Genomic DNA, 18,534 nt, shown 5'->3' on the forward strand with positions numbered 1-18,534 from the left:
TATGGCTGTGATTTTTTTTTCTTCAAGATTTTAATTAAATCCAACCACTTTTATTTTGATTTGATGTAAAATAATTTTAAAAATGTATTCCCTCAAGAGTTTTCCACTGCCAAAATTGGAGGGATTTAATGAATCCTTTCTAAGTGTAACGAGTTGAAGCTTAATTAATACAACATTTCAACAGTACAAAACCACCTACATCAGTGCTAAGTGCTTGTAATTAGAGAGTTCCTTTGGAGCCTGGGTGAACTGGTTTCCATCCAAATACCTACAACAAAACAGAAACTCTGGTTATTTTAACATTACGGAAATTCCACATTCCAAGCTGTGTAAACAAACCTTTTTCTAGAACCGAAATAGACAATCTCATATACTTTACTTTGTGTTAGACCAAACTAATCATTTAAAAAGAGCGATACAGGGAGAATTACTCTACCTCTTTTTTATTTCACATTTTCAGGGGTGTGCAATTCACCCGACGCCCAAGACAACAAGATTTGTGTGAGGGACAACATGTTTTGCTGTTATATAAGTAGTTTTTTTTAAATTTATTTTCCCTATGTTTGTTCTGCTGCTAGACAGACACTCCCGGTAAAAATTACAGAGAGCAATGCAAATTTTTGAAAACTGAATTGCGGAAGTCTAGCACATACACAAAAACACTTTAAAAATTGTTTACGTCACAACCCTATCACTTCTGGTTGGCTAACTGTGGGAAAAGCTGATCTTCTATTGGTTACAAAAAAAAAAAAAAAAAAAACAGAAATGGATGCTTGAGAGCCTCATCAAGGCACGGACAGATCCTTTAATCTTAAGGTGTTATTTACGTTTTTTGTCAATTAGTAAATTAGTGATACAACTTCCTTAATACATGGACCTGGCTTCTGAATACAGCAATCCAGTAAAATTAGTAGAAAAAAAGGTTGCTAAGGTATTACCAGATTACAAAAAATCTTGTTGGGATGTTTTAAAAAAAAAAAAAAAAAAAAAGTAAAGTTTACTATTTAGAAAAATTTCAAGACAAATTTCCATAGCAAAAAAATGTATTTTCTTTTTTTTTTGTCTTTCGATTTTAGTGTTGCAAACCTAGTTTGCTATTTACCATATTGACATATTTTTTTTTATTTAACCAGAAAAAAAAAAAAAAAAAAAAAAAAATATATATATATATTACTAGATTTGAACAGTCTGCGTTATAATAGTTTTATTGAATGTACGTGTATTCCATCCATTTGATAACTTTTAAAAAGGAAGAATGACCAATATTACTATAATTAAATACGAATTTACTATAATAGACATCCGTATGAAAATACAATAATTATTATTTTATTGTAAATAAAATTTAGACTGTACGTTCACATACAATAAGTCAATAATGTGTTTATTCATTTATGTTTTATTTTTATTTTCAGTGATGAGTACTGCAGGGAAAGAATGATGCCACACCACCCCCCCCCCCCCCCCCCAAAAAAAAAAGAAAAAAAAAAAAACATAAATAGAAAGCCATCAGGGTTTGAAACCAGGATCACCCTGCTGCAGCAGTGTCCAGTGAGCCATCATAAAGTTTGGTAAATGAATACTGCACTTGTGTGATGCAAGTTCAACTTGCTGGCCTAATGAAGAATTCAAATTGGCAGGAGTAATTTAGTTTAATAGTACAGATTGGGAGATGTAATCTCTACTTGGATAGCCTATTGAAATAATGCACTATTTCAAAGATGCTTTTTTAAAGGCATGGTTGATAGCTCTTTAAGTAATGAAGTAATTCATTATTACAAACAGTCTGAAAGTGTATGTGTCAGAAGTGAATCATTTTTTTTTTTTTTTTACAGCTGTTTAAAATACAACATACACTTAATGGGTTACTTTAACCTTAACCTAAAGCTTCTCAAAGCTTAACATCTGTGTACAAAGATAAGGATCTTAGGGTTTAAGGCTATGCTTGATTGAGATCAAGCCTCCTAGGTTGATTAGAATGACCCTATTTCACTTCTGCTCTGTTTCTCTAAGATATTAGAAAATTATTCAGTACCATCAGTAAATCAGCTTCCAGCTTTAGCAGGCTTTTACCAGATGGTAGATGCCCGCTGGAGCATTAACTGTGAATCTAACTTAAAATCAATCCGCACAAGTGCCGGCTATTTTATTTTGACTTGGTGTATTTAAGCTCAGTTTACATCTTTTAGAAAACAAATACTAAACAAATACTTGTCCAAATTAATTTCATTATCCACCAAAACCAACCAATAAATACTTTGCACCAAGGAAAGCAATCAGTCCTGTACCCACAACTGTTGAAATAGCAAATCACAACTCGACTGGATCTCAATGTCTTTCAACAGCAAACCAAGACACAGACAGTAATAATATTGCTCCATTCAGATATCTCACTGTCCAGACAAACTATAAGTAACTCGGACAATTAAAAAGTTTAATAAATGTATTATTTGTTTTTATTATTCATTTTTTAGACTATTTTCCTAAAACATTTTCCCAAAGGCAGGGTACCCTACGAATCATAACAAGTTTAAGATAAATCTAGGTTTAAAGTGTTTCTGTTTTAAAGAAAATAAATCAGAAAAATAATTTTATAATAGTGATAGTGCCCTCAGGTGAAGGCTCTTGCATGGCTGTTAACCTTGACTTCCGTTAGCACCGTCAGGCCTCAGGCCACACAAGTCCAGTCGTGGTCAACTACCACATGGTAGAACCTTCATCAAGGGCACTATTGCATTAAAAATGTTTCCTTGCTGGAGAGGAAAAGAGTGCCATTTTACTGCTACTTACAGTTCTGTTACTTCTTTGGGGATGCCCTTAGGTAGAGCCTTCAGTACTTTGTTGCTGCAGCGGACCACAGTGTCCAAGCAAGTGCATTCTGCAGGGCAGCGAGCAAGCGGGGAACAGCTATTATCATCGTTGCCTGTGGGAGGACATCGTTGTGTACTTAATACGTGACAATTAAGAGGATTTTCAAAAGCATTATTTCCACTCTAGATTTTTCAGTTTGCAAGTTGACCTTGCTCTTTCATACTGCAATGTGATTTCAGATGTTTCTGTGAAGGACGATCCATGTATACAAGCATTCATAGATTTTCTTAGAAAATAGTGCAGGCTTTCACACAGGTCTGAGCCAGTCATTAAGCTAGTATCTACTCTCTACAGAAGTAACAATGAATAGACGAGTGATACATTCACAACCAGGGTCCTCACCCCCCTCTCCATCAGGATTAACACATGAATTACCATCATCACAAGTAAAGTCCTGAATGGCTACATCCTGAATGGGGATCTCCTTCAGGAAGTAAGGGTTCTGACACCTGGGGTTCCCAGTTACGATCCTCTTCTTCCTCAGCCAGTCACCCAGCCAGGCCAGGTGGCAGTTACAGTTGAAAGGATTGGCCAGCAGGTTTCTAACGGGAGCACAAAACAATACATGATTAGCAACACTTTTGAAATGCTTGCTATTGTTATTAATTGCTCTGACATAAAACGTGTGTTAACAAGGTTTTTTTTTAAAGATTCTTCAAAAAGTACTGGTTTGCAGCATACACTACAGTTACCCATGTTTTGATGTCTTGATCTGTTGCCAAGCTTAACTAATGGGAACTGAATCATAATCATGTTATACTCAGGCACCTCTGCTCACAAATGAGCTATTCTATTGGCTCTATTTAATTCAATACATCTCCAATCTGACTGAATGATTTTACAGAAATTCAACTGTGCAGTTACAGTCCAAATACGAGAATCATTTAAACTATTACAGGGAGAAGAGATTAGGGAGATTGTAAAACAGAAGTTTGCTTTTATGTAGCTGAATCAGGGCATTTGTAATTTACAACTCGTTGAAATGGTCAGAGATTTGACATGCTGTCAAACTGTAGGGGACAGACAAAAAAGTTGCTTAATAGTGGATTTCATTATATTATTTACTTAAAATTGCCTTTTCATTCAGCTGCCATTTCTTAAATTACAATTCCTGTTTGCTCTGGAGAATACGTTACAGCCACCTCGATTACATGCCAGTTAAACATAACCAAAATTCCCTCGTACAAGACTATATGTGTCTGACAGCTTGTTAGTTCAGCAAAATTGTATTGAAAATTCCATTATTTATAAACACCCTAATTATAACATGCACAGAGATTGGATACATGGTGTAAATGTTATACCTTATGCATATATTGTGCTTTCATTTCCTCACTGAAACTGGTATTATTAAGAAGCTGTTCGACTACTAGGAAAACTGATGTTCCAGCAAACATGAAAAGCAAAAACTGTAAAACATGCAAAGAAGAAATACCTGATCCACACACACATATATATATATATATATATATATATATATATATATATATATATATATATACACACACACACACACACACACACACACACACACACACACACACACACACTGCTGTGCAAAAGTATTGTACGTGTTGCATTTTTCTACTCTGATGCATTATGAGCATCAACAATTTACTCAAAGCCTCACTAATGTTTTCTACTATTATAATAACTGTGAAATAGCTTGCATGCATTGCAGTAAGAATACCTCTGTTAAGAAAGGGGAACAAGACTAAAAGGCTAAAATATGCACAAGAACACAGAAATTGGACTATGAAACAATGATCAAAGGTGCTTTGGACTGTTGATGGATGGACAATGACACCTGTGCTTTCTGCCAGTTCTGCTGTCAATTCAACACTTGTCTTCTTTCTATTCCTTAAGGATATTATCTCTAAGTATTGGTAGCCGTCTGTCATGTTAGTGCGTGCATTCGCTGCTGAGTGAGGCAGATGATAGAGACCGAGGTTGACGTTGATACGCACTGCAGGCGAACATGATTTATATACATACGAAATCAACACACTGAACAGCTCACGTGACACTACCAGTAATGGCAGTGCATGGAGCACATACAACATAGTGTACAAAAACAGTATCTGAACAAATTTTCTGTGTTCAATAATAAACTAACATTGCTGAAGAGGTTGATCATGGCGGATAAACGGCTAGGGCGGATATTTGACAGGCAGTGTTTTCTTTTTATTTCATGTTTTCTTTTATATTGATATTATATAATATATATATATATATATATATATATATATATATATATATATATATATATATATGCTTTACTGAAACAGTGTCCATTGTATCCCAAAACTCCAATACCTTCACAGTATATGCAAAGCACACATGTTATTTCTTATAACCAACGCAGTGAACATCTGTTTAAACTTACAAAGTTGACAGCGAGTGGAGTGTGTCAAATGCCCCAGGAGCCATTGTGGTGATCTGGTTGTCATACAGGGAGAGCAAACGCACAGAACTCAGTCCTGTGAAACTGTCATTCCCAACACAGCTAATCTGATTACTTCTCAGCATCCTGCAGACAGAAAGAGATCACTGAATCATCACAACTAGGGAAGTGTACCTGTCCGTATTACATGTTGAATGAAATGCTGAATTAGCCTTGGCAAGAGAGATTCAACCAACCTTTTAACAGAACAGGAACTTAGCCAAGATCCTGGGCTCAGCTCAATATTGTGTTGTAGTTTCATTAATTGTAATTACAAATGGACCAGTGAAGAGTCTGATCATAAAGACATCACATCACACAGGAATGAACCTCATGTACCACACAGTCTTTAGTGTAGTTCTGATCCACCAATAAAACACTTGTATTATCACTCGAAACCATCAAAGCCATCAAAGCAGTTTATGAAGTCAGTAGAACCCTGGCCAGTATCATGGGTCAAACACGTTGGCAACTCCCATAAACTCATACCTATGTGTTTATAAAAGTTTAATACAGTTTTCTTCAGTAACAATACTGTGTGCTGGATATGTTTATAGACGTAATGTTATTAAACAGTTTCTTCAGCACAAAAAAATGATATGCACACTTTGCTATTTTAAGTTTCACACAAAGAATCCTAATGGTCAGTCCTTTATTGATTTATGATGCTGACATTTAATTGGTCATCTTAACAGATGGGTTCTTTGTATGAGTTCCAGTGTGGTTGAATACTCACAGTGTCCTCAGGCCATTAAGTCCTTTGAGCATTCTGAAGTGTACATGCTCTAGGCGGTTACTGGTCAGTATCAGCTCATTCACACCGGCAGCCCCTTCAAAGGCACCTTCTTCAATATCTGTGATCTTGTTATTGCTTAGATTTCTGAGAAATAAAAACACAAAAGTAGATAAGCAGTTAATAAGCATTGATTACCATCTCTTCCAAGGGTGACTTAATTAATGTGATTACTTTCTCTTGAAGGTGTTATTGTTTAACTTTTATACTGAAGGGTTTTTACCTTATGGACAGCTTACCAAATTAAACAAAGTCTAAACCACATGTTCTGCTGCTTGAACAAGTTTTAATGTTCTATGATATATAAGTAGGCACATTCTCTGATCTTAAGCACTCCTTGTAGAAATACATCTTGACTGTGTTACTCCACAACCTCTCAATCCAAAAATATCTTGCAAATCATTAGTAATGTGAGATTACAAACATTAAGATTACTGCTGGCCATGAAAGGTTTAGTAATTCCATTTCTGTGCAAGACTACTTTTACTGTAAGTGCCATTGCATTGTAACATTAATCAAATCCTGGTTTAAACATAAAGTCTACAGAGGCATCAGTTTTATCTTTATAGTACAAAGATGTAGACACATAAAACACAAACATATTTAATAATGATTAAGACATGTAATGCACCCCAAGCCTCCCTTCCAAAATTAAATATACTAAATACTAAATATTAAATACTGTAAATACCACAGCACAGCATACAGAACTATGCTGCTCAAGCTTAGCCCCTTTGGGATATGACATGTAGAAATTAGAGACAGGTTACCAAGTATGTTTCTTGAACCATTCTGTTGTGATTTTTCTAACAAAAGCTTAATGAAGCAAAAAGTCAAAGACATGTGTCGTTGTGCTGAAGGAGGCAGCAATGGTTTTGGGAATCATAATGGAAGTTACAGGAGATTACCAAAATTGCTTTTGAATTGCTTGAACTAGCAGATCCCTGCTGTGGGTACACAATAGACCAGCTGTCTCAACGCTAGGCTCAGATGCCAGTGCTTCTGTAGCATAAGGAGCTGCCACTGACACAAGCATAACCCACTGAAGAGTGGTCTGCCAGTTTTGGTCTGCTTCACTGCTTAGGCCAAATGCTTGTCACAGCTCACTGAATTGATTACATGCTACACTAAATTATGTCTCACAGTATTCTACTAATAAAGTTGCAAAATCGCAAAGGGATTATGTGTGTGTGAGAGAGATGAAAACTGGAAAAAACTTCAAGGAAATGCTACTGGACTTACATTTTGCGGAGTTGAGGGAGTTTCTTGAAGATCCCAGTAGCTTCAAGAACTGTGAATTCATTGTTGTTGAGGCGCCTGGATCAAAGAAGGTGAAAGAAAGGATACATGCTAAGGTTTCATTACACAGTGTTTTATTTCCACCTAAATTATTAGAAACTTTGGGATAGATATACTTTTCAGCCAGTGGACAGTCTGCACCATATTTTTTTTATTTTTTTAAAAAAATTTTTTATCTAGTTTCAAAACTAGAAATGCTTTGTAAATGCGGTCCTTAAAAAATGTCATATGGTCACTTGGCTTCTTTTACAGTTCATTACTTTTAGCTTATTTGCTTCTTTTATTTGTTGTGTTAGTTTTGCAGACATACAGTAGATTGATTATACTTTACGGAACTGTACACTCAATGCCTCTCTCCCCACCCCGTAAGTAGAAATGTACCAATCATTTTCTCTACAGTACAGTTATTTTTATCTTGATTTATAGTTCATTAAACAACAACAAAAAAATAATACTAGGCATGTTGTGTACTTGAGACTGTGATACCCTCTTAAGTGTTTGAGGCACTCCATCCTGTGAATATGAATATGATATCCATATATCCTTCATCAGACACCCTTGTCTCTTAAGTGCACCAGACTATCCTGATATGTGTAAGGAAAGTATCTTTAACTTCCCACAGCTGTCTCTTAACATGTTCTAGAGTGCATTTGGTGGAATCAGATCTGCTGTTGTTGTGAACTTACAGTTCAGCCGTGTACTGAGGAATGTGGTCTGGGATTTTGATGAGTTTCTGACTGGAACAGTCCACAGTGGTTCCCTCACATCGACATTTCTCAGGGCATGCCAGATCCGCAAAGCAATCTCCTCCAAGCTTGGACCTATAATCTTCTGTACCTGTAGAAGATTAAGGCCAAAACATAAGCAATATTTAGGATGTGACCAATATAATTCTTACAATGCAGTGAGGGTAGCTTTGTGTAAGTGGGGTGGGTGTGCGTGTGGTAGGGCAAAGTGGGTGGGGTGTTCACTCTGGAAACTTCCAAAAAAATACCAGGCCAGGGAAACTCATTATTGCCACAGCACCAGACAAATATTAGGGTTTCAAGGCCCTTAGGACTTGTTACAAGCCTTGAATCTTAAAAGAAAAAAAGGCAAGGATGTAGTTCAAATGAATAGGCAGCATGAGCGAGAAACCTTGTCATAGTTAAATCTTCTTTTTGTTTTTAAATGGCATCCAGTTATTAAGTTCAACATTGTTTTTTCAATCTACTTCCTTTTTCTGTGTGATGCATTTGAACGAAGTCAAATTCTTAACTGTTTTCAGTTTGATTCTATACATTGAGTCAGTTGCTTGTCACTGTTATTTTCCTTGTCATGCACTGAACTTTCCCATCTGTTAATGATGCACAAAAAGACTGTCTCTTGTAGCTTGCCATGCTGTAGAAAGCTGCAGGACGTTCCGTGGTGCTTGACAGAACCATGTTTTACTCATACCTCGCAACCACATGGTTAGATCAAGCACAACGGAAAACCTTGCTGAATTTCATCCACAAGGCCAGGGAGAAAGAGGAAAGGAGGGGGGCATGAGGGTAAGAAGGTAGGAGAGAACCATTTGGACCAGGATGCTTAAGCAGTAGCTAGAAAATGACAGCAGTGCTATACAGTAAATTACAGTACTATAGTCAAGAGAAGCAAGAGTTGCCATATAGTCAGGGATGGGCTCAATAATATAATGTGAATCAGAAACTGGAAACAGGCCACAAAGGTATCTATGTTAACTCTTGGTACTTCTGTAATATTCAACACATGATTAACTAAAATCATTTTGGTGCTTTTCAGGAGACAGGTACTGGGAGAAAACAGTAGGGTAGTGCATCATGTCAGAGGATTACAATGTGTTTTTCCAGAAGCAGAATTTTTACTTACAACCAAAATGATGAACTCCTGAAAAATTTAAGAAAGCCAGGAAGGAAAGAAAGAGTGAGAAGTTTTGATAAAAACAAAAAACAAAAAAAAACCTTTCTACAAGTCAGGGATACTACATATATTGGCCAAGACATAAGATTAATTGAGAATATGAATAATGAGTGGGTGCAATTTACCCTCTGAAAAATATCCCTAAGTACAGTTCTAAAAAAATCGAATGCATGAAGTATGATTATTTGAGAAGATTATATAAATTACAAACAAATTCTAATCAAACGTAAAAGATGTTAGCAACTTTCCCATAACAATGTGATTAATGTTTTCGATCAAGAATGCAGTGCAGGCATTAAATAATTCGTGCCCTACGAAGATAATCATTACTTTAGCCTGCTCTGCAAAACTCTAAATATTTTATTGTATCTGTATTGCTTTTGACTCTCTATGCTGTGCTCTGAATTTCCATTCCCTTATTAGGAACTATTTGAATAATAAACAAATTAAACATTTTTTTAAATCATGCTAGTCTGTTAGAATTGAGTAGCTGTCAGTGTTTTAATTCTTTCCAAAGCACTCTTAAGTATGGTACACACACAGCACAGCATTCTTATGAAAGATACAAACCTGTGAATAGCAAAGGTTAAAGGAAAAAAACTACTAATACTCTACTGATCTACTAATCTCTAATGCAGTATCCCCTTTTAGAAATAAAACACAACACGCTGCTCTTCCAGCAGACTGATCAAAATTCTAATTTTAATCATGTATTGTGAACAGATTAGCTATACAGATGCCAGTGTCTCTAAATGGTGAAGAATTACAGTACTTTTATTGCAAATTGAACTGCGTAATGAAGCATCTAAAGGAATGCCAACTAATATGATATGAATGAAGCAGTGTTAGAAAAGGCTCTGAAATAGGAAGACTCTTCAGAAAAAAAGAACCAGGAGCTGGCATCTGTATGGCTACTGCATAGGAACACTGTGAATTCTAATAACGGACGCAGGGAAGAAAAGACCACAGAGCGGCATGCAGAGTTCATACTTTGGTTAGAAAATAAATCTAGTGAATAACAAATATTATATATTTAAGGGAGTCTTCCATCTTTAAACAGCATGCATTGGTTTCCTAGGACAAAGTGAATGTGTGGGGAGCTGGTATTCTGCAGATGAGAAGCCCTGCTGCAGTACCAAACCTACCTGGAATGAAATACTGTTCCTTTGCTAAACCAAAAAGAGAAAAAAGATAGAAATAGATGCGACTGAATGTTGGGAAGCAAAGGAAAGAAGTGTTTTAGATTCATTGTACATCGCAGTCAAACCCATTAAGTGAATAACCAACAATCGCAGAAAAAAAAAAACATAATAACTGCTTATAATCAAAATGACAGCATGAATATTAAAACAATAATAGTACGCCAGGACAAAAAAAAAAAAAAGATTTTCATAACAAATAGATTTGTACAAAGAAAGTCCCAAATAAAGTTTTTTTTTTTTTTTGCTAAAATCTTAATGAAGAGATAAAACAGACACACATACTTATATCTATTTTATATATTATTTACTGACTAACAGCTAACTAATTTATTTTAAAAACATAACTTCAAAGTTATTCACTTAATTTTGACCAGCCTATTCATTGGAAGTCATATGCACTGACTGCCCCCTATAGTTAGTTGTAGGAAGAAAATAAAATAAAGATTTATTATTGAGTAACTATATAATAGTTTAAAAAGGCTCAGTTTTAATAATGATTCTGTATACAGTATGTAGTATACTGTATGTAATAAGCTGAGTGGGCAGATCTGAAAGCTCAACAAGTTACCTGAGCAGCGGAATTTCTTGCTCTTGATCTGCCCTATCCGTTTGTTTGCCAGCCGTCTGGGGCTGGTGCAGCGGGCACCACTGGTCTCAATGGGGTTGTCATGAAGATAATCGGCCAACCACTTCAGATGGCAGTCACAGATAAAGGGGTTCTGGGCCAAGTGCCTTGGAACAAAATGGAACAATAAGTCAGGGCAGTTAAACGTTCGCTCCAGTTTTGTTCATTATAGCATAGGCACACCATGAAAAACTCAATTCCTGTTAAAACACATATTTCACTACAACAAAGCGAAAATAACATATTTTTCTTGTCATTTTAAATCCATCTATTTTATAAACAGCTTGCATTTCTGGAAAGGAGGCTCTTCCAAAGTTCCATGAGGGCAGTTATCAGACACTGATCAGTTAAAGGATTAGCTGGGGATAATCTCTAAAACAAGCTCAAGTGTCAGAGGCTTTGTTACTGATACTGTCTCCTTATGGTAAACAAGGTGGATAGGTCTTCATGTTTAAGCTGATACAAGATATTCTGCTTGCAAATAAGGCCCTGTGCAAATCGCGATTTCACTGACTGCGCGGAAATCAGAACAATGTCTTAATTTTATTCTATAATTTTTTCAATATTCTTAAGAAATAAAAATCAATTCATAATTATTATTTTTATTTCATAGAAGAAAAAAAAAAATCACATGAACGAAACTGTACAGCTCTGCTGTGTGCCTGCGTGTACTATTTGCCACGCACATAGTGCTGTGCAGTGATTATCTCATGTGACTATATGCAATCTGGGGGGGGGGATTAAAATACTACACACTGTAAATAAGAAAATGGATGACTCTAAAAAGGCTAAAAATGTGTCTGCAACAGATCGCGTAAAGCAGCATCCAACAGGCGTTTTAAACAGCGATGGAGGTAAGCTCTTCTGTACATCCAGCAAAATTAATGCAGATCACTACCGAAAATCATCTGTTTACAGGCATTTAGATTCAAGGAATCACTGGAAGAGAAAAGTGGAAATCCAGCACGGAAAAAAAAAAATGTTTTAAAAGTCCACTGAAAACTGTGAAGCACAATACACATACAATTTTGACCTGACAAAGGCGTTTGTTTCCGCAAATATCCCTCTTGAAAAACTGGACAACCAAAAGTTACGTAAATTCTTCAGACTGAGTGTAGCAAATGGTGGAGCGAGTCCTGGGCTGATGATTACTTACCTAAAGTTGCAGAGTATCACAAGCAGGAGATTATCAAATTGGTAAAACAGTCAGGTTGTTTGTCCGTGGTCACTGACAAGTCGACTGGTGCCCAAGATCAATATGTGTTACACATTGTATTTGTTTTGCAAGGCCTAAATGGTGAACATGCATCTGACGTAGAACTGAGAGCTGTCCTTGTAGATACACTTTACCTACACACTGTTAATTACAACACCGTTTCACAAGCTATTGTAAAGTGTTAGAATAACTTTGACATTGATTTTGATGATATCAGTGCATTTATCTCTCCATTTTCTGTTAAAAAAAAAAAAAAATCGGTACACATAATTTATAAAATAGTTCTGTGCACATTCCGTGAAATACCTGTGACACTGCCATGAATATAAAATAAATAAATAAATAAATAAATAAATAAAAAATCTGCGATTTTCACAGGGCCTTATTTTTAAAGACTGTAAAAAAAAAAAAATTCAAATGAAGGAACTGTTACATACAAGGTCTGGATTGCCCGAAGGGAGGCAAAGGTGCCTTTGGCGATAGTCTGGAGTTTGTTGTCATACAGAGACAGAAGGTTCAGGTTATGCAGATCTTGAAATGCGTCCACACGAAGGCAGTTAATCTTGTTGGCATTCAGCAGCCTGGTAAAGACACAAACATAAGCACAGATACATTGTAATTACATTTATAATTAAGGGTCCATATGGCTAACTGTTTAGGGTCTGCTACTCAGGAGGGAGAGGAACACTGGTAAAGAATACAGTTTGAACTTGTTTTTTTACATTTCTTTAACTTTACAAACTGATACTGCAGGAACTTGTTATCCATGTGTTTTAACAGATAAATGTAAGCTTATTCTAGATGATTTTAGACTAGCCCTGTTGTGCATTTAGAAGAAAAGAAAAAGTTGAATCAGCTACAGTAAAAACTATTTTCATTTTGATATGGATTTCAAACCTTTTCAACAGTAAGTGTTGTCAACAATGGTGGCTTTATGTTTAAAAAAAGCAGCGTTGTTATGTTAAGAATTCAATCATGTGAAATACCACAAGTGATCTAAAGAGCAAGAGCGAATAATGCAAAACATTCTTGCTTATGTTTTCCACTAATTATACATAAAAGTGTATCCTAAAATATACCATACTGTAGATGATTAAAAAGAGTTCATTTGAATGTATAAAGCTAACACTGATCTTTGGATAGTAAGATTGAATGTTTTTGTGCAAGGTGTTGCCTCTTGTAATACCAATACATTCCTTGAAGGCATGTTAATACAGACATTCCTCTATACTATACATTTTGCTATACTGCTCTTTCCACACTGCCAATCACCTTACAGAAACTTTAAAACCGGCTTTCACACTGACACATTATAAAAGAATGGCATTGGGGCAACTTGTGTTATTGTTTTCTGACTAGATTTCCTTTTTTTTTTTTTAACATTGCTGTATCAGTGAAAGGAAACATTCATATTCCATCACTGTCGGTTTCGGTTTCTGTAGGCATGTGAGATTATTAGTCAACACATTGAGCACGGCACCTGTGCACATTTCGACATGGTTTGTCAGCACTTAGGGATTAAACTCAAATGTCTTTCCTGTCATTAGTCAAGTCTGCAAATGGTTTCTTTCTCCTCTGAAAGATTTAAAACCCTACTGAGGCGTCGTACAAAGATTGCATTAATAATTTAACAAATGTTATTTATGTTTTTTTTTTTTTTCCTTTCCTTGGATCTGTAAGAAAAGTAAAGAAATGTTCCTGGAGGGGTGCTAAAGATTGTCTTTCCTCCTCACTACAACACAAACACAGGCTGGATTACTAATCACTATAAAATCTGCTGTTTAATGTTTTTAATCAAATCAGTGATTCTCTTTTTTTGCCTCTAGCTGGATAGCCATCAGAATTGAACAAGCCAACGATTCCCAGATAATGTGGTAGAGAATGACACTGCCGTTTCATGCATAGCACTGCAGCATTGTCAGTGCTGCTGGTTCTTTTTACACAGCTTGATAACGATAGGTTGCGGATGCAACCCCGGTTCCCTGAAAGAGAAAATAACCATCAAGGTATGGGATATTGCCGTCAGGCAGTAGGATTGGCTGAGCTTTATAGCAAAGCTGCCGATAGGCCTCCGCGCGAGCTGACGTGTAAGCCCACCCCCCTGGGAGCTTACTATACGCAGCGTGCGGAGACTCTCTTCCTCTTTTGCTCTTCAGGCCGTGAAGGCTTCCGGAGCGACCTTGCGGCTTGATGGTTATTTTCTCTTTCAGGGAATCGGGGTTGCATCCGCAACCTATCATTCCCTTTCAATTCGAAAATAACCATCAAGGTATGGGAACAGTGTACCCAAGCCGTCGCGAGGGAGGATTCTCGGCAGTAGGACAGACTTACGTCATAACGCGACTGCGTAGGCAATACATCTAGGCATATGCGGAGCTGTGCCTCAGCGTCAATACTCGCAATGACACCTGTCCTAAGGTGGGGTATTAAACACTACATTGGCATCCTGAGGTGCCATAGAGTGTAGTACAGATGCTCCAAATAATGGAGCAGAGGAATCCAGCACGTTTAATCTGTAAAACCTCATAAAGGTATGCGGTGTATCCCAACTGGCTGCCGCGCAAATATCAGACACTGGCACCCCTCTAAAGAGGGCCCAGGACGTTGCCATACCCATAGTGGAATGCGCCTTCAACTGCCCTGGTGGTGGAAGGCCTGCAGACTCATAGGCTAACTTAATAGCATCCACTATCTAGTGAGAAAGGTGTTGTTTTGACAACGGCTGACCCAAGGTCTTAGAACCATGGCATATGAACAGTTGTTCTGTTTGCCTCACGGTCGTTGTATGGTCAGTATAACACCTCAATGCCCGCACAGGGCAGAGCATGTGTAACTGTTGTTCCTCTGGAGAGGAAAAGGGAGGAGGATGGAACGCCATCAACTCGACCGGCTGGTTCATGTGGAACGGAGATATAACCTTTGGCAAAAAAGCTGGATTTGGGCGCATGGAGACCTTAGAACCGTCTCCTGCGAAGCGGATACATGAAGGGTGCACTGACAGTGCATGTAACTCGCTAACGCGTTTGGCTGACACTACCGACAGCAAAAATGCGGTTTTCATAGACATGAGCTTCATATCCACTGTGTGGAGAGGCTCGAATGGTGCCTTGGTAAGGGCTTCTAGCACCACGTCAAGGCTCCATGATGGTAAGTTGGTCATCCTTGGAGGTCGCAAGCATCTTGCGCCTTTAAGGAACTGAGATGCCAGAAAATGGCAGCCTGGTGATAATCCGTCAATGCGTACATGGCAAGCTGATATGGCGGCTAAATACACTTTAAGTGTAGAGGGAGATTTCCCTTCATCTAACAGTTTCTGTAGAAACTGTAATATTATTGCCATAGGACAAGATATTGGGTCATGGCCACCCGCCAGACATAAATCTTGGAACAACTGCCACTTGTGCGTGTACTGCGACCTGGTAGAGGGCGCTCTAGCTTCCTCTACCCTGCTCTACCTGCGCTCTGCCGAACTATTCCCAGATGCGCTCTACCACCTGAGGGTGGAGACGCCATTCTCCTGCAAGAGGGCCTCCTCTGGATAGGAGGTCCGCTGCGTAATTGGCTCTGCCCGGTAGGTGAACCGTGCGCAGAGAGGTCAAACGCGGCTGTGCCCATTCGGCACAGGCGGGGGGACCGTAGGCCCATTCGGTGAAGGCGGGGGGGACCGTAGGGGACCTGGCAGTTGATATATGCCACAACCACGGTGTTGTCCGACCGCACCAACACGAGAAGTGCCGGAGGGCGAGGTCCACTGCCCTGAGTTCCAGAGCATTGATGTGGGCTGACCTCCAGGGTCCTGACCACATTCCGCGGGTCCCTGAACCGTTACAGACTGCTCCCCGACCTTGGTTGGAAGCGTTGGTTGTAAGCATTTCCCTCTGGAAGATGGGACCCAGGCGAACGCCCTGGCGGATGTTTGCCGGAACTTTCCACCAGGCTCGGGATACCGTCAACCTGTGGTGTTTTTCTCTCCGCGGATGTAACGCGAAGGCACTGAACCAGAACTGTAGAGGTCTCTGGTGTAATGAGCCCAAAGGAAGGGCTTGTGAGGCTGCAGCCATCAGCCCCAGCATGCGTTGACACAGCTCCATGCTGATTGTTTCTCTCAATCTGAACAGGGAGACAACTCTACTCGCTTCCAGGACACTGAGTCCAGATGCAGACCCACGGTCTGTTGGCTTGGCACGAGGCGGCTCTTCTCTGAATTGACCTTCAGACCTAGCCGCTGAAGATGGTCTGTAACCATCACTGTGTGCTGTGCCAGCTGCTCCTTCGACTGCGCGCAGACGAGCCAGTCCTGACCACAGTCGGACGCCTTGAGGAACCCTTGGTCGATCAGAGCAGGGTCTACTTGTTGAATGGCACGCTTCCTGAGCAGTGCCTGTATCTCCACATTCAGAGCTGAGGACTGAACCGAGTCCTTCACTGCAGTTACGACCACCCCCCTGAGGAGGCTTTAACCAGAACTGAAGGGTGTACCCGGTGGAAATAGTCTTGTGCACCCAGATGTCGTTGGTGCACTGTTGCCAGAACTGGAGCTGCGGAACAGTATAGGGGTGGGCTAATAGCTGCCTGGGTGTCTCAGGGCTGCTTTGGCTGCGCTCGCTCACCCTGGCCAGGCCACGAGGACGTGACCTGCCACCTCCTCTAGGGCGCCATTCTACGCGCCGCGGTCCAGAAAATGGAGGATGACCGCACGCTTGCAGATGACGGAGGTGTCTTAGCACCCCGCAGCCGCGGTAGGTGCTGTGGTGGTGTCTTTCACCACTGATGCTCCTGTTGGCGCTTACTGGAAGGGCTTATGCTGCCACATCTTTGCCATCTGCTGAGATGCCTCCCGGGCTTTAGCCTGTGGTGTTTGGGCCAAACGTGTGCCGCCTAGGCTAGCAACGGGGTCTATGTGCCGGGCTCTTGCTCTCTTGTAACTGGGCCTTGTCAAGCTCTTGGACTCTCGTCTGCGAGAGCCAGAGCTGCCTTCTGGCGACCACTAGGGACGCAATACTCCTGCCCTGGGCCCGAGCATTTAGCTGGGCTATCTTAACAAGGAATTGAGCGATCAACGCCAATTCCGCCCTTAAGGAAAAGGTGCCAGCTTTCACCAGCGACGCCTGGTAGACTGACAGGAGGCTGGCCAGGACAGTCTGACTGCCTCTGTAGCCGCTGCATAGCCCTTTTTTAAATGAACCTCCGTGATCCTGCACTGTCGATTAGGACATGGGATCCTTAGTTAGGCCCGAGAGGGTCGGTGTGACCAGGGCCGCAGGCATCGACTGGTGGAAAAGACGCCAGTCCCGCCTCACTCGCTGCATGGCAAACGCGGAAGCCTTCCGCGAAGTTGCCGGTGAAGAGGCTGGGGCCCCCCAGGTGGATTGTACCTGATAAAGTCCGTTCCTCTCAGATCGCGACTCAAACAGTGACCGGGGTAATTCTACGGCTGGCCACTCAATCCCTAGGTGGAGAGTTGCTCGCTCCACCAGTGACCACAAGGGATCATTGGTGTCCAACACCTCCAACTCAGTGTCCTGCTCTGAGTTGTGAGAGATTAGTTCGGCCTCCAAACTATCCTACGAGCGCTGTTTCGCACGTCTTCGGTGAGGCGCAGGGTTCGCATGGGCCGACAGGTGCGCTGAAGGATCACTCACGAAAACTTTTTTTTTGGCAGCCTGCACTCCACAGCGGAGGTGGCAGGACGTAGGCTCAGCTGAAGTACAGAGCGCACGCGGGCCCGGCGCAACAGCCGACAGGGTGGTCCTTGCAGGCATCGTGCCGATACGCGTCAGAGCGTCGAGGGCATCGACCTCAACGACTCAGCAGGCTCGCACTTGCACGAGAGTGTCCGTCACTTCTGCTCGCAGCTCGTTCTGCGTGGCCGAGGCTGCAGTTTCCCTTACGCTGAACCGAGGGTGCCGACGAAAAGGAGTCCGTTGAGAGGGCAGTAACCAGCGACAACTTTAATCGTAGTTCGTCTATGTTCGCTAGACACGGACGGTGCACGTAGCTGGGACGGGCCCTCAGGGTCCGTACGGTGTGTCCGGAGTAGAACTACTCGGGCTACACGAATTAACACCTGCCTGCCACCACAGCGGTTACACAGGCACTAAGCACGGCACATGGTTGCTCCGCGTCGAACTCACGTGGCGGGGTGAGCTTGCGGCTGCGCACACG

The 18,534-nt window shown here is 40.3% G+C and overlaps 1 protein-coding gene across 4 annotated transcripts in view; it reads right to left on the reverse strand.

The window, feature by feature from the left end:
- Window positions 1-18,534, reverse strand: part of LOC121324378 (slit homolog 2 protein) — a 166,082-nt gene that overhangs the window by 19,472 nt on the left and 128,076 nt on the right. For all 4 annotated transcript variants that reach the window (XM_041266138.1, XM_041266148.1, XM_041266167.1 and 1 more), the window contains exons 13-21: window positions 12,807-12,950; window positions 11,097-11,260; window positions 8,093-8,243; window positions 7,350-7,424; window positions 6,051-6,194; window positions 5,258-5,401; window positions 3,247-3,413; window positions 2,791-2,923; window positions 200-268 (exon numbers count right to left, since the gene is read on the reverse strand). In XM_041266138.1, coding sequence (XP_041122072.1) covers window positions 200-268; window positions 2,791-2,923; window positions 3,247-3,413; window positions 5,258-5,401; window positions 6,051-6,194; window positions 7,350-7,424; window positions 8,093-8,243; window positions 11,097-11,260; window positions 12,807-12,950 — 1,191 coding nt within the window. The remainder of the gene's footprint in view (window positions 1-199; window positions 269-2,790; window positions 2,924-3,246; window positions 3,414-5,257; window positions 5,402-6,050; window positions 6,195-7,349; window positions 7,425-8,092; window positions 8,244-11,096; window positions 11,261-12,806; window positions 12,951-18,534) is intronic.

Source organism: Polyodon spathula, chromosome 1, assembly GCF_017654505.1.
Source record: "Polyodon spathula isolate WHYD16114869_AA chromosome 1, ASM1765450v1, whole genome shotgun sequence".
Taxonomy (NCBI): Eukaryota; Metazoa; Chordata; class Actinopteri; order Acipenseriformes; family Polyodontidae; genus Polyodon; species Polyodon spathula.